Source organism: Peromyscus eremicus, chromosome 5, assembly GCF_949786415.1.
Source record: "Peromyscus eremicus chromosome 5, PerEre_H2_v1, whole genome shotgun sequence".
Classification (NCBI taxonomy): Eukaryota; Metazoa; Chordata; class Mammalia; order Rodentia; family Cricetidae; genus Peromyscus; species Peromyscus eremicus.
This window is the reverse complement of record NC_081420.1, coordinates 120,882,972-120,906,553: the sequence shown is the minus strand read 5'-3', so window position 1 is coordinate 120,906,553 and position 23,582 is coordinate 120,882,972. Positions and strand designations below refer to the sequence as shown.

At 42.6% G+C, this 23,582-nt stretch overlaps 1 protein-coding gene across 1 annotated transcript in view; it reads right to left on the bottom strand.

Annotated features, from left to right (window-relative positions):
* Frem3 (FRAS1 related extracellular matrix 3) overlaps positions 1 to 23,582 on the bottom strand; it is a 60,782-nt gene that overhangs the window by 26,098 nt on the left and 11,102 nt on the right. The window contains 1 exon segment of the mRNA XM_059262643.1: positions 1,910 to 2,056. Within this exon segment, the coding sequence (XP_059118626.1) occupies positions 1,910 to 2,056 (147 nt within the window).

The window sequence follows — 23,582 nt, the reverse complement described above, 5'->3', positions numbered from 1 at the left end:
TAGAAAAAAATCATCCTGAGTGAGGTAGTCCAGACCCCGAAAGACAAATATGGTATGTACTCATTTATAAGTGGATATTAGCTATTAAGTAAATGATAACCAAGCTACACTCCACAGGCCCAGGGAGGCAGGTAAAGAGGAGGGCTCTGGGGGGGATGCATGAATCTTTCCTGGGAAGGGAAAATAGAATAGATTTTGCTGGTGGGCTGGAGGTAGGTGGGAATGGGATTGTGAGAGATCAGGTTGTGAAGGGTGGGAGGGATGGAGGGATAGAGTATGGGGAGAGACAGATAGAATTGGGGGCATTGGAGGGGGCGGTGTGGAAACCTAGCACGGTGGGAACTTCCTGAAATCTATGAGGGTGACCCTAGCGAGGACTCCTAGTAATAGAGGATACAGAATCTGCACTGACCATCATCTGCAGCCAGGCCAGGCTTCCAGTGGTGGGACAGGGTTGCATTTGGTTGAGTTGTTGGTCAAGGGGGTCCTGTGGAAATCCCTAAACAACCCAGGCTGATGCTAGGACAGAAGGTCTCTCTCTGAAAACCGACAGGGGGCCACACTGCAGAGGACAACATCCACTTGTAGAGAGGTCGAGCTAGTGCCTGCATGGAGCCTTACATTCTAGTCACCCCTACATTCTAGTCTCTGGCACAAGAAGGTACTCTGCAGGCACCAGAAAGAGAAAACTGGACATCAACCCAGCCACAAAACCCGGACCTACAATCTGTCCTGCCTTCAAGATGTGCTGGGGCAATGGTAGCACAGAACTTGTGGGACTGGCCAACCAATGTTTGTTTAACTTGTGGCCCACTCCACAAGAGGGAGCCTATGCTCTACTCTGCCTGGATGGCTAGGAACCTCGGAGACTGCATAGCCCAGGGATCCAGAATGGAACCAAATACAACTGGCAAAACCAAACCAAACCAAAACAACAACAACAAAAACAAGCAAAAAACAGTAAAATGACTTCTAATGATATTCTGCTATATTCACAGATCAGTGCCTTATCCAGTCACCATCAAAGAGAATTCCTCTGGCAGCAGATGGAAGCTGGTACAAAGACCCACAGACATTATATGGAGACAGAATCTAAGTTAGAGGTCTCTATTGGGCGGTTCCGCCCTTGGAGATTAGAGAATTCAGCGGAAGACCGGGAGGAAAGACTAGGCATTAGAGGGGATGGAGGACACCGGGAGACCATGGCCCACTGAATCAACTAAGCAGGGCTCACATGGGCTCACAGACTCTGAAGCAGCAAACACATGGCCTACAAGGGTCTGCACCGAGCTCTGTGTGTGTGTTATGGCTGTTAGCTTGGTGCTTTTGTGGGACTCCTAACAGTGGGATAGGGTGCTTCTCTGACTCTTTTGCCGCCTGCTCTTGGGACTCTTGGTCCTGTTTGGTTGCCTTGTCCAACCTCTTGAGGGCCTTAGCCTTGTCATAGTGTATCTTGTTTTGTCCTGTTTGGCTGTTGTCTCTTGGAGGCCTGTTCTTTTCTGAAGAGGAAATAACGGAGTGAAACAAGGGGAGAAGGGAGGGCGGGGGGAGAGGGGGACAGGAAGAAGTGGAGGGAGGGGAAACTGTGGTCGGGATGTAATATATGAGAGAAGAATCTATTTTCAACAGAAAACAAAAAAGAAATTGGGTGAGCGGGAGATTGTGGGATGGGTAAGAAATGTCTCAATTTTCCAGGAGTTTTTTGAGTTATAGAAAAGAAAAAGAATATTATCTGTTAGAAAATGGAAAACACACAGAAAATAATCAAAGCGTATCAGCTTATAGCTCATACAACACAGTTTTCCTGTAACTTTTGTAGGTGTTTCCACCAAACCAGCTCCTGATGCTTTTTCACTCTGCTTTTGTGTTCCCATGTCTTTTTGCTGACAACCAGTCCCAAGCTACTTACTGATGAAGGATGTGCTTCCAAGGTATCCCCTGCGTGTGAGGGTCACTTCCAAGAATGTGGAGTCTTCATCCACAATGTAGTACTGTCTTTCCAAAGAAATCCAAGCCCAGTTTAGACGGAAAGCTTGATTGGTCAGTTTGTTTCCTCCTGGGATTGATGGGGATAAAGAAGACATCAGCAGAAGCAATGAAAAATAATGATCAGGGCACTTAGTATTATTATTCTTTGTAGAGAAGAAAGGGTCTTTGATTTTCTAGAGAACGTTGTAAGTGATTCTCAACATATGGGAAGTGACCACCACAGGGGTTGCATATCAGATATTCTGAATATCAGATTTTTACATTAAGACTCATAACAGTAGCAAAATTATACTTATGAAGTAGCAACAAAAATAATTTTATGATTAGGAGTCACCACAACATGAGGAGTGTTAGGAAGGCTGAGAACCAAAGGCTTAGAGACACAATGCTACAAATTGTTGGGCACAAATGAGATATTCAATACATGTCAGTTACTTTCATCAGGGTTTTTAATTTATTTATTTTTAAATTTGTGTGTGTGTGTGTGTGTGTGTGTGTGTGTGTGTGTGTGTGTGCAAGCACACGTGTATTTGGATATGTGCACATGGGTGAAGGTGCCAGGGTGTCAAAGCACCTGGAGCTGGAGTTACACACTCTTGTGAGTTTCTCAACTTTCATCATAGTTTTAAAGGAACACGGACCTGATTTACACCAGGCTCTCCACCCCTGGTGTAATATTCCTTTGACTAATAACTGGATTATTTGTATTTTGAAATGTTTGCCAGCCTCTACTTCTATCCTAACATCTCAATTCAAGGCATTTGCCTACTTCTCTCTGCCTAGTTAGCCTAGTCCTAGAGCAAGACAAGTAAATATGAAAGTGTCCCTGCCTCAGGCCTGAGCTTATCAGTCTCTGGCCTGACACCTAAGGCAAGCCCTTGCTTTCTGCAAGCCCATGCTTGCTGTGGAACTGCCTATCGATTCGCTCTAGAGAAATGAGAAACAGGAATGCAGATAGACAGCCGGTGTGGACAAACAGCCAGTGTGGCAAGACACCCAGCAGATGTTTGCACCAGGTGTGTTGAGGGGAGAGGCCAGATGAAGCCAAGAGGTGAGGTCCGTCTATAGGTGCTTTGAGGCTGTTGTTGCTAACATTGCTAAAGAACGGCAGCCTCAGAAGTAAACAAATATCTAAGAAACAGCTTGACAGAGCCTCAGTGTAAGGGTACATGCTGCAAGCACATACAATTAGACACTGTGAAGAAAAAAAACGTCATGGAATATTAGAAGCTCCAAGTGGTAAGACAGCATAAGAAACTTCATACTCCTTATATTGGTCATCTCCCACAGACTGGTCCTAATATGCACCCATTAAAATATGGTAAAGACATTATTACATTAGAGTTAAATGTGGACTTTTGTCAATGACAATATTGGATGCTGGACCTGGCCTATACATGATGCCACCTTTAAGAGGTGGAGCTTCCTGGAGGAGTTTAGCTCACTGTCTTTGAAGGGACTATCACTACTCCAAGCTCTTCCTCATCCTCCCTTTCACCTTGGCCATGAGGAAGGGTCTTTTTCCCCATAGACTCCCATTGTGATATTCTCAGCCTTTCAACAGCTCCCAAATCAGCAGGCCAACAATGGGCTGCAGCCTCTAATGTTGTGAACCATAGTAAATGTTTCTTTTTTTGTAAATTTTGATTATGTCAGTAAAGAAAAGCTGACTAACACAACTATTAATGAATGATAGAGATAACAACTGAATTGCAGAATTTCTGACTTCCTGAAATGTGAGTGACTGCTATGTAGGTTTGAATAATTCCAGACAGTTTCCTATCTTATATCTAGTGGGGAAGTTGAGCTACCCACTCCCTTCCCAGTGTGACATCATGTCAGATCTGTGCCTGAGAACCTGACGTCCTTTCCACCCGAGGGGAAGTTACATTGATCCTGATCGGATCCCAGGTTCGAGTTGCCGACCTTGATGACAGCCCCAAATGTGTACAAAGTTGAGAGCGCATTTACGGAGCTTAGGTCCTGAACGCGTGTTGTGACAGACTACACTCTGTCAGCCACTTCTCTGAAGCAGAGCTCAGGTCACCAGGGCAGTACCCTGTAAGCCTTGGGGTTTTGAAGCCATGTCTGCTGACATGGACACTGGCTATAGTATCAAGGGACCTCACATGTCACCAAGGAACTTCACTGCAGTAGCCAAGCCAGTTTCTCCTGAGAAACACTCATGGCCGGGTGTGGTGGTGCGTGTCTTTAATCCCAGCACCTTTATATATTTGAAACTCATTCTGAGGCTAATTTACCCCATTGCAAATTTACCTCATTTATCAAGTGTATACCCTGTGAGGCTTATTGGTGTTACTATATAGTAGGAAGGTTTCTCTGGTCCCACCAGTCCCCCACAGTCCTGTGGCCTGCTTATAAAATAATCACTCAGAAGCTTATATTAATTATAACTGCTTGGCCATTAGCTCAAGCTTATTACTATCTCTTACACTTAAATTAATCCATAATTCTTATTTTTGTTTAGCCACGTAGCTTGGTACCTTTTCTCAGTTCTGCCTTGACATCTTGCTTCCTCTGTGTCTGGCTGGCAACTCCTGATTCAGCCCTTCCTCTTCCCAGAATTCTGTGGTCTGCTTGCCCCACCTATACTTCCTGCCTGACTACTGGCCAATCAGTGTTTTATTTATCAACCAATCAGAGCAACACATATTCACAGCATACAGAACAACATCCCACAGCATTATTATTCTTCTTTAAACATTCTGAATCTACAAAAACTTCTCTTTGTGTGGCAATAAACGGTATTTATGATCATACTTAGATCAGCTCTTCATTTCCACCTGACCTAACAACCTAACCTGGATTCATGGGACATGAATCCAGGGCTTAGAGTCTTCTAGGAAGTCCTCTACCACTGAGCAACATGACCAGTGCACAGTGAGACTCATGTCTTCACAACTGTCTCTTATCAGGTTGAGAAATGTAAGAAAATACATCAAATTTTTATCCAAGCACTATATCCAGTAGTATATTTTATACAGGTATCAAATTATCATATTGTATACTATAAATACACACAAACACCACTGAGCAAAAAAGACAAAACCTCTAGATATTGTATCCAGGAAGCCAATACCTGATTTATTTTATTTTTATTATTATTATTATTATTATTATTATTATTATTATTTTTTTTTGGTTTTTTGAGACAGGGTTTCTCTGTGTAGCTTTGCACCTTTTCCTGGAACTCACTTGGTAGCCCAGGCTGGCCTCGAACTCACAGAGATCCGCCTGGCTCTGCCTCCCGAGTGCTGGGATTAAAGGCGTGCGCCACCACCGCCAGGCCTGATTTATTTTAGTTACTAAGTCTTATTGTAGAAATAAAATTTTCTTTAAAAATACAAGAATTTGGAATTAAAAATAAAAATAAAAATTGGGTCAGCAGTGCTTGTGGACAGACCTGATGACCTGGGTTTGATCCCAGAACCCACAAAGCAGGAGGGACTCAACTCCTGCAGGCGGTCCTCCGAGCTTCTCACGTGTGCTGGGGATGTAGCCCAGTGGTACACACAGAATAGAAAATGAATGCAAAAAATTTACAACTTAAAAAGGGATTATAAACAATCAGAGAAAAACTTGAAACTATAATTAGTAAATCCTGACTCCCAAATAGGCAAAATTAAATACTAAATGATAAATTAGCAGCTGATGTCAAATGTTTAAGACCTTTAAATTTTGGGGAGAAAATATTGTTGAGTAGGGTATTTGGGATGCTAATAATTTAAATGAACACTTTCATGTTCAAATAACTTCAACTGTCATAAGCATTTCGCTCCTGCAGCTTTTATCATAATATAGCTTAACATGTCTTTAAATTCATTTACAGCTTTTTATTATGAATTTGGGAGTATAATTTGGAGCTTACAGCTGTTGCATAGTCCATATCGTTCAGAAAACATTTCACAGTGCCTTATGGGGATGTATTCCTCTGAATTATTGTTTGATATGCACAGTTGCATGGCCTCAGATTAAAAATAGAAGTCTTTTTTTTCCTCCCAGAGAACTATAAATTTAGGTAAAAGAAACTCGAGATAGAAAAGTTTCAAAATTAAAGAGAAAAGCCGAGTTGCATGTCCCCTGGGTCTCCGTTTACTTCCCGAAGTCTTTACCTAAGTGTCTGGAGTTGTAGGTGACAGTTTCTGAAGTCTGCCTTGTGGGGAAGCCCTGTCACCTCTCCCTCCAGACAGGGTGATCCTCCAGGTGGCTGCCATTCCTCAGGCTTTGGTTTAAGACACATATTTCAATTATTCTACAGGTCAGCCTGATTCTCCCCGCTCAGTGCTTCAGGGTTCTGGGAGGCAGAGACCACCTCCGTGCAGTCTTCAATATCTCAGACTCCAGCATTCTGTTCCTGAGAAGGTAGACTATTTTTGTGTAACTACACATTAAGGTTTTCAGAAAAGAAGTAAAAAACCAAAACTAAAGTCTCCCAAAGGCTTGAGATCTCTGTAACTGCTTCTCTAGTTGTACTGACCTAAGCTATTGTGGGGTATTACTTTAACTGTGAAAGTGTGTTACATTTGTTTCGTTATGTAAAGATGTGTTGCATTCATTTGTGCTGCATTTGTTTTGTTATGTAAAGATGTGTTGCATCAGTTGCACCTTGCCTGCCTCAGGCACTTGATTTCTAATAAAAAGCTGTACAATATCTAGGCAGGGGAGGGATAGGTGGGGCTGATGGGCAGAGAGAATAAATAGGAGGAATCTAGGCAAAGGGAAAGAAAAAGGAGGAGAGAGCGAGGGAAGAAGAGAGGGACATGCCTGGGGCCAGAAGCCAGGCAGCTCCCTGCCTACCAGCCATGGAGACATCAGGAAAAGTAAGATATGCAGAAAGAAAGAAAGGTAAAAAGTCCTGAGGCAAAACGTAGATGAAGAGAAACAGGTTAAGTTATAAGAGCTAGCAAGAAATGAGCCTAGGCTAAGGCTGAGCATTCACAATAGTAAGTCTCCTCATGATTTGGGAGCTGGTTGGTGGACTAAAAGAAAGCCTGCTACACTAAGCTGAGGATACAGTGTGCGACTTTGCTCTTGGATATGCTTCTAGTTCCTTTGAAGCCATGGGTGTGAGTGCTGCGCAGAGAGGCCTTTGCTTTGGTGGGTGAGGTGGCAGGTGTCAAGATTTCTTGCTCTAATCCAGTAACAAAGAAATGTCTGGAACATTCTTTCTGGAGGTGCCTCCAAACTGTATTGATGATATATTTGGCTCTCCATCTTGGTAATAAGAACACAGCATGTGCTGCTGTGCACAATACGTGTGTTTTTGCTCTCTGTCCATTCTTTAGAAATAGTTACTCAATGTAAGTTCCAGGAAGCAACTCAAGGAGATTACAGATTTTCTTAGATGTTTAGCATAGCTCAATAGAGGCATTGCTTGATTTGGACAGAAAATAAAGGCACTTGAAGAAGTCTCAAAGCAATCTTAGAGAATTAAATCAAATGTATTTCAAGACTGTGTTAGCAGTTTTCAGTATATAGGAGAGCAGAAATACATAGATGTCATTAACATGTGGGCCAGTGTGGTCAGGCTTGGTTGTCAGCTTGACTAGATGAGACAGGCTTAGGTCATTGCTAAAGCATACTTCTGTCTGTCTGTCTGTCTGTCTCTCCCCCTCCTTTTCCCCTTCTCCTTCTCTCTCCACGTGCATGAAAACGCATGCACACACACTTGTACATACAGGAACATGTACACACAAAAACCAATTTTCTCTCCAAGAATTCTCCCTTCTGTGTTGAAATTGTTACAAGGATCAAAGATAATGACATGCAGACATTGCATAGAACTTTGCATTCTGGGAATTCTAAACTTTCAGGGATGTGGGCTGGAGGAGAAGGCTGGTCACCTACAGAGACCACAGGGCCGGGGGAGGGGAGGGGGGGTAGAACAGCCTTTGCAGAGGAGACTGGCCAACAAGTGAATGAACCATAGGAAATAACCGGTCTCTTCTGCCGCTGCCTCTGGAGTGGTGGGATTAAAGGTGTGTGCCAACACGCCTGGCTGGATGTCAGCAGCTTTCCATAGGTGAACTTGGCACATAGGGAGGTGGTGAGATGTGGCGGCAGTGCTGGACTCAGAGGGAGGAGACAAGTCTCAGCGATGCCACTAACTGGAGTCGGCCCTTTGGGTGATCTGCCTCTGGGACCTCAGTGTTTCCCATCTCAGGGAAGGAAGAGGAATCACATTTTTTCTAAACTCATTTTCAGGTTTAATCCCCAATATTTTTTTTCTGCCCATCTTAGTATGAGGCACTGCTGTTAGCAGCAGAAAAACATTAATTTATGCCCCTGTTTAGACAAATTATATTACTTAGTGTAAATCCAAGAGGACTTGACAAATTGTGAGTTTTAAGCTCTCTGGTGGTCTGAGCCTGAGTCAGGAGAATGAACTCTGGAAGGAGCAGGAGGTGCCTGAAGAGTGCAGTCCTGACTGCGTAATGTTATCATGTCCTTCCAATCTCTCTATCTCCTGTGAAAACCCAGTTCTTAACAACTGCTATTTCTATCAGGAGCCAGTGTACTGACATTTGACAAATTACATCCCTGTGGTTCTGTGACCGTGCCTCTGTCCAGGTCCCAGAGCTAGTAAATAAATGAAAAAGTATGCAAAGCCTATCAGGGTGTTTGTTTTTCTCCGTTGTCTCCTGCCCCTCTTACTGCCTCTGCTGAGAAACGGGCCATTTGTCATGTTCACCGTGTGAGTCTGCAGTCTTGACAGTTCATGCACCTGGTAGTCGTGGCTTATCTACCACTTACACTGTGGTAACACTGTCACAAGACTGCAGTGTCTGAGTGTTGATCTCGTTCTTGTTATGGAATTGATTACAGGTTTCTTTTCATGTTGGTGCACATAGCCAAGTCACTGGTGATTAGCAGGTCCCCAATAAGTACCTGTGTGATGGCTGAATGCCTCCTGGAACAACTGGCTTGTGTATGGATGGAAGCATAGCATGAGCACCTATAATAACTTAACCTATGCATAGTTTATGCACACATTACTTCTACTTATTTACTGCGCAGTAGACAATGGTTACAATTTTCTAGTAATATCATAGTACTCAGTCAAGTGTCATAGTATGAAGTCAAGTTTTATTCTAGTTGGCAACAGAGCAGTACCCATGGCCAAACTTTTGCATTTTTGGCGTCTAAAAAGTGCTGTGTGAACAGCTAGGCAGTGGGAATTTTCAAAGTTTGAGGGTCTTGTTCTAGAGAAATCTTTCAAAGATTTAATTCCTGTATGTATGCATGTCTATGTGCAGGTGGGTACACATGAATGTTCTTGTAGGGGGCAGAAGAGGGGATAGGATCTCCTGGAGTTACAGGTGGTTATAAGTCCCTTGATATGGATTCTGGAACTGAACTTGAGTCCTCTGCAAGGGCAGTGCATGCTACTGACTGCTGAGCCATCTCTCCAGCACCTAGAGAAATCTTTTAAAAACAAAGTAATAATTTTTATGTCCATAATAAATAATATCTCACAGTTTCTTATTTTTTTCTAACATTTTATAAACTGATCATGTCACCTTGGTAATACAGGCTTATATTTGAGTATTTATTTTGAATATTTACTGAAAAGCCACTCTACATTGTGTGCCTTAGGAAGGTCAAGTTCCTTATAGAATAAAGACTTCTGCTTCCTTTTGAGTGTCCAACACATGAGATGGCCCCCAGCAAGTATGTACTGATGTCAGCAACTGAGGGCTCTGAAATTCAAAATTAATTACAGTGGTAGAGAACACAAGCAGCAGGCAGAGAAGGCATGGAGGTAGAGACAGAGGCAGGAACAGGAGGCTGATGGACACACTGCTTCCATATTCAGGAAGCAGAGGGTGAGCAGGAAGTGGGGCTGGTCCCCAGTGACCTACTTCCTCCAATGAGGTTTTACCTCCCAAAGATTCTACAACCTTCCCAAACAGTTCCACCAGCTGGGGACTGAAAATTCAGAAATGTGAGCCTTTGAGGGACATTTCAAATTCAAACCACAGATTACTCAATGGGACCCAGCACTGTAATTCAACATTATTATTTTATTTTCAATTCAATGGATCTATTGTGGGCAGATCCATGTTTGTAACCTCCAAGGAACTAACAGCTCAAACATTGTTTCCCCAGCTATGTGGAGAAGCTCATCATTTTGTGCTTAATATTAAGTGCTCCCCATTTCATCTATTTATTTGGTCTCCCTGGTGTGTACTAAAGACAAAACCCTTACAAGTAACTAAAGAACTCAAAGCTGTATAAAATTCTTGAGTCCAGCTGATAACAGGGCTTAGACTCTGTGCTTTGGGCACAAGGAAGCAAATCTGAAATACAAATAGCTCAGAAATAATTATTCGGACTGATTTCTGGGGTAGTTTTCTATTGCCATGTAAGAATGAGACCGTCTAAGTAGACTGGAAAAAGAAGGTATATATACATTCTCTCCTAGCTGCAGTGGGTCAGGTATATGGCTGAGCCGGAACCCTGGATCAGATCTCAGAAGGACTAATACCAAGGTGCAACCTGGTCTGTACTCTCAATTGATGGAGAATATGCTTCAAACACACTGCAACCCCATCTGCAACTGAGGCTCCTTACAACTTTGCACACGGCATTGGCCGGAGGCTGCCCTCAGCTTCTCTAAGGTTCCTGAAGTCTTCCCATGCTGAGGGTCTTCTAGTGGCTACTTCCCACCATGATCATTTGCTTCTTTAAGGCCAGGGGACAATTGCTTTAGTATCCTTTGGCAGGAAGGAGGCCCACCTACCACGCATGTGTGCACACACAGGCGTGTGCAAACCTAATCACAGTAGGGACATGTTATCACCCTTGACATGTTCTGTTCATTGGAAGTGTGTTAGTTACTTTTCTATTACTGTGATAAAACACTACAACCAAGGCAACTCGTGGAAGGAAGGGTTTTATTTGGTTTTCTGTTCCGGAGGGATGAGAGTCCTTTACGGCAAGGAGGAGTGACAGCAGGTGGCAGACACAGTGGCTACAGCGGAAGCTGAAGGCTCACATCTTTTCTTTTTAAAAACTCATTTAAAAGAAATTAAAAAAATTCAAGTGTAAGTGTGTGTGTGTGTGTGTGTGTGTGTGTGTGTGTGTGTGTGTGTGTGGCGATGTAGTTATGTGAATGTGGCTGTTGCAGAGGTCAGAGGTCTTGGACCCTCTATGCCCAGAGCTGGATTTAGAGGCAGCTGTAAACTGTCTGATGTGGGAGATGGGAGCCAAGCTTCATCCTCCAGGAGAGCAGTGTGTGCCCTTGACCACTGATCCATCTCTCTAGCCTGGGACTCAACATCTTGAGCCACAAGCAGGAAGCAGAGAACACACTGGAAATGGCACAAGAAACTAAAAGTCTGCCCTGGTGACATTTTTTCCTCTAGCAAGACTACACCTTATTTTTTCCTCTAGCAAGACTACACCTTCTACCTCTACCCTGCAACAATGCCACCCACTGGGGACCAAGTATTCAGACATCTGACCCTATGGGGGCCATTCTCATTCAAACCACCACAGGAAGCAAGTCATTATTCCCACTCACAGTCAAGGAGAAGCAAAGGGAGGAAGCACATGGGGCTTATCTAAGAATTTTACTTGCTGTAGTTTCCATTCTGATTGTGCATTACAACTGCTGGGAGAGTTCCTTAGCACACAGATGGCTTGGACACACCCTGAGGATCCAAAGACCTGGGCCCAGACTTGTGCTCTCTTCTATAAAAAGGTAATCAAATTATTATACAACAAATGTGTCACAAAGCTTCAGGTGTGCCTATTATATAACTCTGGAAGCATGGGGCTTTCTTCTTTTGAACCAAGAAGGACTGAAATGCTAGAGAATTTAAAAGAACTAACCTCTTTTCAGTAGGCAGTACACAAAGTGAAAGTTGGTGAACAAGTGAGACTGTGTCCAGTAGTCGAGTCCGAGTCAATACCTTTGGGAGATCTGTTGGTCTAAATCTAGATATAAGGCAACAGGTTAGCGAAGCCTCCTGTCACCCAAAAATAATGATGGGGAGAGGAATGAAGACAGAATTTAAGGTGATTAGAGGTTTAAGAGGCCTCGGGCTTGATCACCAGTACCAGGGCAAACAAAGCTGTTGGAGGGGCGCCTGCTGTTTCTAGGCACTTTGTATAAAAGAGCTCAGCCAGAGGGATTTACCAGGAGAAGATGAGTAAGAACTAACAGGAAGGACAAAAAGGAAGAATCCTGTGACTCCCAACGCTATCATCTGGATCTGAATGGCCTTGGAGGGCCTCTGAATTAAAGGCTGCATCCTCAGCTGGTGGAAGTGGTAGACCCCTTAGGAGGCAGAGTAGGGTAGAAGAGATTTGGATCACCAAAGGTGTGCCCTTGAAGGGGATAATGGGACCCTTCCAAGAATGCTACTCTACTAAAACACCCTCAGAAGGGCATTTTGTTCTAGCTAAAACTGTTTAGAAAACATGGCATTTTTAGAAAACAGAGCATTTTTGTCCACCATTTAAACCTTCTAAACATGGCCGCTGCAGTCTTAGCTGAATGTGCCCAGAAGCATGTCCACCATCTTTCCTTCTTGAAGGATGACCTTCAACAAAGCATCCTCAGGAATATTCTGTCAAGTGCTTTCCTTTGTGAATGTGTGTAGGCTCCTCCAACAAAGCCTGTACTTCCTTTGTTAAAGGAGGCATTGCTCTTGGAGCATCTGCTGTGCCATGCTTCCCTTCATCAGGTAATACGCCTTTCTCTACTTGTCTATTGGACATGCCTTTTTTCACGTCCACTCACTAAGATGTGAGCCCATTGAATTTGGTTGTATTATCACAGGCTCCAAAGCAACATAGTCAAAGAAAGATGTACTGAAACCATTGACAACAAGTGAATTAACCTTTTAGTTTTTAAAAGTTGATGTCAAGTACTTTGTCTTAACAACAGAAAGCTAACATACCAATCTGTTCTGTTGGAAGCTCCACCTCAGCCCTCCTCATCCCTCTCCAAATGCCCCACCCCTCAGAAAGCCGCCAAGTGGCAGCTCCTCCCCCAGAGCTGCTCAAGACCATGCCTACAGGGTATTTAAGCTCTGGTCCATAGACCTGTCACATGATTTCTCCTCCTCCCTTCCCCGAAAATCACCCGGGAGTGCTTTGCTCAGATTAAACCTAGTCTTTTACTTTTAATTTGGCTCGATTTGGCTTATTGAGTCATCAGAGAAACCTAGCACGGGGATTTAAAATACCTATCACAATCTTCTAGCTGCTGTGGATATCGCTCTGTATGAATAAACACTGATTGGCTGGTAGCCAGACAGGAAGTATAGGTGGGACTAACAAAGAGGAGAATTGAGGGAACAGGAAGGCAGAGAGAGAGACTGCCTGGAGCCGCTGCCAGGACAAGCAAGATGTAAGGTACAAGTAAGCCATGAGCCACGTGGCAAAGTAAAGATTACTAGAAATGAGCTAAATATAAGAGTAAGAGCTAGACAATGATAGGCCTGAGCTAATGGCCAAGCAGTTTAAATAATGTAAGCGCCTGTGTGTTTATTTTATAAGTGGGCTCCAGGACTGGCAGGACTTGGTGGGACCCGGAGAGAAAAGCTCTCCAGTAACATCTAGCTGCCATTGCTTTCCATTAATGTAGTTTACACATTTATCAGTGTCATGTATATGCACCCCCTTTTCTCTTCTGCCTCTCTCCTCTGTCTCTTTCTTCCTCTGTCTCTCTGTCTCTGTCTCCTCTCTGTCTGTCTGTCTGTCTTTCTGTGTGTAATTAACTACATTGAATAAAACAATGTCACTCATTGAACTGTTGTGTTTCTATGTTACTTGGCAGGTAGAGTTCTTGAACAAGGAGAGAAAAGAGTATCTTTTCACACAGTGACTCTTGAACTGGATTTCCAAACTGTGTTTGTTCTGTTCTGTTGTGTTACTCTGCAATGAGCTATAAAATGAGGCCATATTGTGCCTAGACAGGAGACAAGTTAAAGATAACAGCAGGTACAGAAATCAGCTAGGAGGAGCACATAGCTGGGGTGGGGGCTGTCCTCTCAGTCCCATACCATTGGTTTATGTAGATGATTGAGTTGGGGACAGGTTGTGTGGGGACAGCAAAGTTGGGAAAGGTCTGATCTCAGTGCCATGGGAATATGTCAGAAGTCCTTGGCCAATGTCTTTACTACTCCATGAAGCAATGTTCTTGGAACAAAATGTTTTTCCTTCTAATGTTAACCTTTTGACTGTAATTTCCATAGGGCCCTACACAGGAAGCAGCATGTTATTATGATAACATTTATTTTTATTTTATTTGCATTATGTTTTGCCTTTACGTATGTCTGTGTGAGTGTATGAGATCTTGGAGTTACAGACAGTTGTTAGCTGCCATGTGGGTGCTGGGAATTGAACCTGGGTCCTCTGGAAGAACAGTCAGTGCTTTTAACCACTGGACCATCTCTCCAGCCCCCAGCATGTTCTTTTAAATTCTTGTAAAAACACTTGAAAGTTATTCTATTAGTGCTTCCTACACCTTGCACTAAAGACTTTACAGGGCATTTGAGCATGAGTCTATGCTAGAAACAGTGGGAAGGACCCAGGACCTGCAACATGGCTGGAGGCTATGAACTTTGAAGTGTCAGAGGCATCTTAAGAATTCTCTGTGAATTTTATACCATTTTATACTTAAGTACTTCTATTATTGTAAAAGCAAAACTCAGCTCAGACAATACGCACCCAATTTAGTGTTATTGCAACCCTCTAGCTCATGGATCTAAGCCCCAAATCAATCAATATCAGAGTAAGTATGGGCAAAACTAGAAAGTCTCTTGAAAGACTAGCTCACCAGCTGGGGATGTGACTTAGAGTTAGATCACTTACCTTGGAAGTGAGAGGGTGCTTATTTCAACCCCCAGTGTAAACAAACAATAAGAAAAAAAATGACCAGAAAAACAGACCATGAAATGAAAACCCCAGATGGCAACCTTAGGGTACTGAACTCCTGCAGAGCGTGGCACTAAAATTCCCCTCTGATAATTCTATACCAAAAAGAAGTTATTTGTACATACTTAGAAAATGCCTAAGTCTAAATGTGTTTTTAAAAGAGATCAAATTATTTTCTCTCAGAATAGAGAGGTGTTCTGCCAGGCAGCAGTGAGCACAGATATCAAGACGTTCCAAGCTCTCAAAATTGAAGGCTTCCCTCTTCATAGCATGCCCAATAGAAACATACACACAACTTAGAGCCACACAAAAAGTTGTTCTTGGATATTTATGAAAGCAATATTTACCAAGACTTATAATGGCATCAAGTCCATACATTAGACTACAGTGCATACAATGAAGTATTATCTGGACATAAAGGAATGATACATACTAAAGCATGGCTGAACTTTTCAACATTTTGCTAGATGACAGAAGCCAGACAGAAGCCATTCATACGGAAGGCCCCAAATGGGCAGCTCTGTCCAGATGGAGAATAGATTAGATGGACATAGGAGTGACTGCCAGAGGGCATGTGATTTCTTCAGGGCCTAAAGTTGGGTTGTCATGAGTTTGGAAGTCTGTGCACATTCTAAAACCATTGGACTGTGTACTTTACATGGGTAAACTGTACAATATGTACATTCTGTCTCAAAGAGTTGCTAAAGTGCCATGTGCTTTTTGTTTTTCACTTTGCTAATGTGCACTATTACTGTTAGTGATGCCCATCCTGAGATCCAAAGCCACCTACAGATTCAGTGCAGTCACTATCAAAATTCTCCTCGTTCACTGAGGAGATAGAAAAAGAAATCTTTAAATTCATGTGAAACCACAAAACAACCCAAATAATCAAAGCAATTTAGAAGAACAGAGCCAAGGTTTCATTCTACTCAGTTAAAAATATACTACAAAGTTATAGAAAATAAAACAGAATAGTATCAACATAGAAATTGATATTAGACCAATGGGACAACCCATTAATAAACCCACGTCTTTATGGACAACTATTACAGTCAGAGAAGGTGAATGAGTTCTGGAGCTCTATTGCACAGTAGTAAGTGTAGCTAATGAAAGCACAACTCATATTTTGGAGAGGATTTCAAACTTTCTCACAATGAAGAAATGATGAATAATCAGGTCTGAACTGGAATCCAGGTTCTGCTAGGTGGTGTATTTTTATTTTTATTCTATAGATTGACATCAAACATTTTAAACTTCAAACACTTAAATCAAACAAGTATTTTTCTTATCAAGAAACAAAAACTTGAGCTGCGGTGGCACACACCTTTAACCCTAACCCTAGTACCGGGGCAGTGGAGGCAGGCAGATCTCTGAGTTTGAGACCAGCCTGGTCTACAGATCAAGTTCCAGGACAGCCAGGGCTACCCAGAAACCCTTTCTCAACAAAACAAAAAAAGCAAAGCAAACCAACAAAACCAAAACAGTAACAACAACAACAAAACAAAAATAAGAAAATTAATTGGACATGATGCCACATTCCTGCAGTGTCAACACTGGTAATTCAGAAGCAGGAGGATTGCCTTGAGTTCTTGAGTTTGAGACCAGCTTGGGTTATGTACTGAAAAATAAATAAAATATAGCCAAGCCACAGCAAGAATGAAAAAATTTCTCTCTCTCTCTCTCTCTCTCTCTCTCTCTCTCTCTCTCTCTCTCTTTAAGATTTATTTATTTATTATGTATACAGCATGTATGACTGTAGGCCAGGGCACCAGATCTTATTACAGATAGTTGTGAGCCATCATGTTGTTGCTGGGAATTGAACTTAGGACCTCTGGAAGAACAGTCAGTGCTCTTAACCTCTGAGCCATCTCTCCAGCCCCAAGAATGAAAAATTTAAACAAACTCTATAAATGGTACAGCAAAGCAGACTACAGTAAATTCATGTTAGATGTTTAAAGAGACGACAGTTCTATGTAGGTGATGCAATTTTTTAGATTCCTTTTTCATTCTTTGACAATTTCATGTGTGTACATACTGATTGTGGTGGTTTGAATAGGAATGGCCCCATAGGCTCATAGACTTCAATGCTTGGTCATTAGGGAGTGGTGCTACTTGAGAGAAATAAGGGGGTGTGACCTTGTTGGAGGAAGTGTGTCACTGGGGGTGGGCTTTGGTATCTCAGAGGCCAAAGCCAGTCCCAGTGTCACTCTCTCTTCCTGCTGCATGCCTGTCCAGATGTAGAACTCTCAGCCCCTTTTCCAGCACCATGTCTGCCTGTATGCTGCCACATTTCCCACCATGATGATAATGGACTAAACCTCTGAACTGTTAAGCCAGTCCCAATTAAATGTGGACCATGGCAGCATTCTTCACAATCCCCTAAACAGCCCAAGTGCACATCAGCAAATGAGTGGATAACAGAGTGTATATATATATATATATATATATATATATATACACACACACACATATATATGTATATATATGTAAAATGGAATATTGTTCAGTCAAACAGTGATGTGTTTGTTGATAAAAGCTACAAGATGGATGAACCTAGAAGACAGTATGCTAAGAAGAGTGAGTCAGACAGAAAAGGACAAATGTCATATTAATCTACTCGTCTATGACTTATGCACTGAAAGATTACTGAAACAAGAAAATTTAGCCGGGCGGTGGTGGTGCACGCCTTTAATCCCAGCACTCGAGAGGCAGAGCCAGGTGGATCTCTGTGAGTTCGAGGCCAGCCTGGGCTACCAAGTGAGTTCCAGGACAGGCGCAAAGCTACCCAGAGAAACCCTGTCTCGAAAAATCAAAAAAAAAAAAAAAAAAAAAAAAGAAAATTTATGTTATATATTCTCCATGGTGGCTCATGTCCTTGGCAATTGCAGCACTTGGAAGGCTGGGGCAGGAGGATTGACCAGAGGTTCAGGGCTAACCTGGGGTATAGAATGATTTCTAAGTAGCCTTGGACTAGAGTGAGACTCTGTCTCAAAAACAACAGCATTAGTAAAAGTGAAATATTAAAAATTATTGAATTGTACATTTTATTTTATTTAAAATAATTTACTTATTTGAATTTTATGTACATTGGTGTTTTGCCTGCATGTATGTCTGTGTGAGGGTATAGGATCCTCTGGAACAGGAATTACAGACTGTTGTGAGCTGCTATGTGGGTACTGGGAATTGAACCTGGGTCCTCTGGGTGCTCTTAACCGCCCAGCCATCTCTCCAGCCCCGAATTGTACATTTCAAATGAACGAATTGGTGGTTTGAATGAAAATGGCCCCCACAGTTTCATGTATTTGGATACTTGGTCTACAGTTGGTTGATTGTTTGGGAAGGATTAGGAGGTGTGGCCTTGTTGGAGGAGTATGCCACTGGGTGTGGACCTGGAGGTTTCAGAGTCCATGCTGTTCCCAGTTGCTCTCCTTCTCTCAGCCTTGAAGCTGCTGTATCGACATGAAGCTCTCAGCTGCTCCTTCAGTACCACGTGGGCCTGCCTTCTGCCACACTCTCTTTCATGGTGGTCACGGACTCACCCTCTGGGACTGTAAGTCCGATGAACTCTTCTATAACCAGCCCCAGTCATGGTGTCTTAGCACAGCAATAGAAAAACAATTAAGACAAATTGTGTGGTATATGAATTGTATCTCAATAAAGCTGTTAACAAAGAAAACTATGAAAAACTTACTAGCAAAACAGCAGAGTACTGATGAATGAAGGTGTTTTGGCTTTTCTACAATGTCTGTGAGTTGCTATTTCTATAGCTACACAGACAAGACAGGCAGTAATTCTGTCATTTGTTACCTACATGTATATGGAACTGAGATAATATTACATTTTACACGAAAGTTATTGTGCTACATAGTTTTATGTCAGCTTGATACAAGCTAAAGTCATTTGAGAGGAGGGAACCTCAATAAAGAAAATGTCTGTATAAGATCAGTATGCCAGCAAGTCTGTAGGGCATTTTCTTAGTGATTGATGGGGAGGGCCCAGCCTATTGTAGGTGATGTTAACCCTGGGCAGGTGGTACTGGGGTCTATAAGTAAACAGGCTGAGCAAGCCATGAGGAGTGAGCCAGTAAGCAGCACCTGCCATGGCCTCTGCATCAGCTCCTGCCTCCAGGTTCCTGCCCTGCTTGAGTTCCTGTCCTGACTTCCTTCAGTGATGGACAGTGATGTGGAACTGTGAGCAACATAAACCCTTTATCCCCAAGTGGCTTTTGGTCATGGTGTTTCATCACAGCAATAGGAGTCCTAACTAAGACAGTTAGTAAAAATAACTATTATTTTATTTGGGTTTACTCCCTCTATGAATTCTATGGAGCGATAGGGACTAAGATGTGTGTATTCATCCTATGGAACCACTGCTCTAGGGGAAGACCCTTTGCCTTGGCTTTCTTTAATTTATTGTCATGAACGATTTTGGCAATGGAGAGCTCAATATTTGGCAACAGTTACTAGTTTAGAGTTGCATATTAAATCAAACTATCACAGAAAATGGGAAGCCTATGACAAAATTTTCTTTGAATCATCACTTGTTAACTCTAGTCACTTCAGAGACTAGTAAGTCATTGTCTTAATGAACCCGACCTCTTATCCTGTAATTCCTTGCCAATCGGCACGTTTTCTGCTTTCCCTTCATCAGAGGACACAGAGACCGCAGCCCGTCAATCTGTCAGAATGTCCTTGGACTCCTCCGAGCTCCACCGCATCCAGCTGTAACACTGCCAGTTACAGTGTCTGCTCTCCGTGACTCGGTGCCCTCTTCAATCACTAGACAGAGGAGGCTTGCCCCTAAGAGCTCATTGTGTGAATGAAACATCTTACTTAGCCAGTCTCTGAGGGAATTCAGTCTCTCTTTAGTAGGGTTTAGTTGTTTGGTGGAGTTTTCTAATATTCTTACATTCTTACTTTTTCTAAATGGGGTCTCCCTATATTACCCAGCCAAGCCCAGAACTCCTGACTCTGAGTGGCACTCTGCTTTATCCCCCAAGTAGCTGGGGCCTACTGCTGCACCTACCAGGCCAATGGTATTCTCAGCTTTTAAAAAAAAAACATCACAAATGATTCTGTTTCGGAGATTTTTACTTCTAAAATGAACAAACTACACTTTATAAACACTGTAGTAGTCAAATATAAAAAGTGGTTTGTCATGTGGAGTCTAATTTAATAATTGAATCTGTATTTTTTTATTTTAACATAATTTTTTACTGATTCTTTGGGCATTTCACATCATGCACCCCAATCCCACTCAGTTCTCAGTCCTTCCATGTCTGCCCTCCACCCTTGTAGCCTCCCCCCCAAATAAAAATAAAAATAAAAACAGCCCCTCCTCTCCCCTGCTTCCCCGCCCCTTCGTTGCACATGCTCATCGTGGTGGCGTTGGGAGCTGCGCTGTGTCTCGGAGCACACCCCATTGTCCAAACAGCTTTACTTGCAAATGTTCGTTGTGCAATGTGCTGTTGGTCTGGCTCGAGGACTCTGAGTGTTGGGGCATGGGTCTGTGACACTATGCTTGACCCTGAAGTGACTTGGGAGTTTGCTTAATGAGGCAAAATGAGAACAGCTTTGACTTTCAAGAACTCAGCTCTCTTCTCGAGGAGTAGCGTGCTCCTCAGCTGATGTGTACTGTAACCAGGATATTTAGAAACTGAAAAGGGAGAGCAAGGGGTTCACAATAAGGCCGTGTAAGCGTCATGCCCCTCTAAAGCAGTAGGTGTTCCTTACTAATAAAATGTGTTAAAGGAAAGTCATTTACTTGTTTTGGAGCTTGAGAAAAATTTTGTTAGCATTTAAAAGAAAAACTCCATGGCAGGCAAGCTGTAAATCTCAGCTTGGAGAAGAGAAATAAAAAAAAAAAAAAAAAAAAAAAAAAAAAAAAAAAAAAAAAAGAGCCGTTCTTTTGTGTAAGCTGGCACAAAGCCCAGCAGCTTGGTGGCCAGGTAGCCACATGACAAGGAGGGGGAGCTGGAGAGATGGCTCAGCGGTTAAGAGCACTGGCTGTTCTTCCAGAGGTCCTGAGTTCAATTCCCAGCAACCACATGGTGGTTCACAGCCATCTGTAATGAGATCTGGTGTCCTCTTCTGGCCTGCAGGGATATGTGCAGACAGAACACTGTATACATAATAAATAAATAAATCTTTTTTAAAAAAAAAAAAAAAAAAAAAGAGAAAAAGGGGAGTAGTTCAAAGCACCTGAAGAACGCTTGGGTTCTGACCAGCACCCCAAAGAGAAGACAGAGGAGAAGACCAGGGAACAGTTACGACTTTCTGAGTCAGGAGTCAAGACTCAGGCAAACACCTTGTGGCTCCTCCCAGGTCTGCTGGGGCTGGGGATTCTGGGAAGGAAAGTGTGTTCTCTCATTAAGGATTGACTATTCCTCCCGCCTCTTTGATATGGCTTAAGGTGACTCTGCCTTCCTGAGGTCCTTAGCCAGGTTACTGACCCTGTCCACCTGGAGAGCTGGGACTCCATCTCCACCTACAGAGATTCTATTTTCTTGACCAGAAGGAGTCTTCCTTTAACAGGCAAGAAAATCATGTATAATGTTTCTCTTTCTTTGAAAAGGGTTTCTCCTATTAATTCTTCGTTAAAGTATGTTCATTTTCTTGCACCAAAGTTTTCTTAGATTCCTAGATACTCACGCTGACCTTCTGTTGTTGTTTTTAGAAATTAATAATTAAAAATTAATTTTAGTAACAAAATGAGTGCACGTCTCGCTGTATAAAGGTAGAGCTGGTGATGCATGTAATTTTTCCTGCTGAAGAAGACATTACTCTGATTCCTTATTGCTTGGGTTTCTGAGCCCACTGTGTTGTTAAAGGGCTATTTCTGAAGAATAATGTGCTTAGTTCTGTTAATCAATGTTATTGAACCAACTTGGCTGTGGTGCATTCATACATTCTCTTTTTAAAACAGAAATTGCTTTTTCCTAATAATAGGAGTGACCTCTGTAAAGCATTTACACAAGAAAATATAAAAAAATAAAAAGCAATAAAAAATTTATGATCCACTATTGCTATTATAAGCTAATTTTTACTATCAATGTATATACTGTAGAAATTTCCTCTGCTTCAACACACATACACACACAAACACTACATACACACACACTTCCTACTTCCCTACACACACACACACACACACACACACACACACACACACACCACATACCCCATCCCCTTCAAATCCATACCCCAATACTACGCTTGCATGCAGACACACACCATACACATATATAATCCTCCCCACACCTATCCCCACACACATAGGTATAACCCCATCTCCAACATATACACACAGAAATACCTCCCACAAACACAGACACACACCACATATGTTACACCCCCATTCCTCCCTCTTTCTGTTCCTACACCACACACACACACACACACACACACACAAATGTACACACAGACACATAACACTAACCCTACCTCCCCTCTGCAGAGACACACAGACACCATACACACATAGAGAGACACGCGCTCACGAAATTTTCTTTGTGTCATTGCACACTGCTTTGTACTTGGCCACTTTTATTTAGTGACACAGTGTGAACCTCCTTCCACATTCATAAATGTAGATTTATTATGACATCAAGGACCATGGAATGTTTTACATGTAGTCTTATTACAGTTATGCTTCTTTTGATTTGACAAGGAGCCATAGAAACATGAAACATTTATCTCACCACTGTATTATGATTTTGAATTTTTTCAGATATGATTTTAGTTGAAATAGAATTATATCACTCCTCCTTCCATTTCCTTCCTCCAGCCTTTTGTGGCTACCCTTTCTTGAACCTTTTCCATTCTCTTCCCCTAAGTTGACACACACACACATACACACACACACACACACACACACACACACACACACACACACACACCTCTCCGAGTATAATGATGTAGGGAGAGGAAGATAAATGTTTATTTGACATATGTTTAATTGACATAGTTCAGAATTAGAGGACTCTGAAGTGTCTTCTCTGTTCCACTGGCGGCTTTCTTGGCAATCTTGAATATAACGAAGCTTACCTCAATATTAAAAAGAAGACTGAGGGCTGAGAATATAGTAGCTCAGTGGTAGAGTGCTTGCCTGGTTAGTGTAAGGCTCTGTAGAGCTTTGGATGAGAATGGTTCCCATAGGCTCATAGATCTGAGTGCTTGGTCACCAGAGAGTGACACTATTCGAAAGGATTAGGAGGTGTGGCCTTGTTGGAGGAAGTGTGTCACTGGGGGTGGACTTTGAGGTTTCAAAAGGCCATGCCAAGCCCTGAGTCTTTCTTTCTTCCTGCTGCCAGCAGACCTGGATGTAGAAAACTTAGCTACTTCTCCAGCCATGCCGCCCGCTTGTCAGCATGCTCCTCACCATGATGATAATGGACTAAACCTCTGAACTGTAAGCCAGCCCAGTTAAATGCTTCTTCTTTTAAGAGTTGCTATGGTCATGGTGTCTCTCGACAGCAATAGGACACTGACTAAGACAGGCCTTAAGTTCAGTTTTCAGAGTCAAACAAACAAAAAATACCCTCTCCCCCAATCTTGGGACTAGAGAGATGGCTCAGAAGTTAAGAGCACTTTCTGTTCAAGGACTTGGGTTTGGTTCCAAGCACCCATATTAGGCAACTTGCACCTATCTGTACGTCCAGTTCCAGGGAGCTGACACCCTCT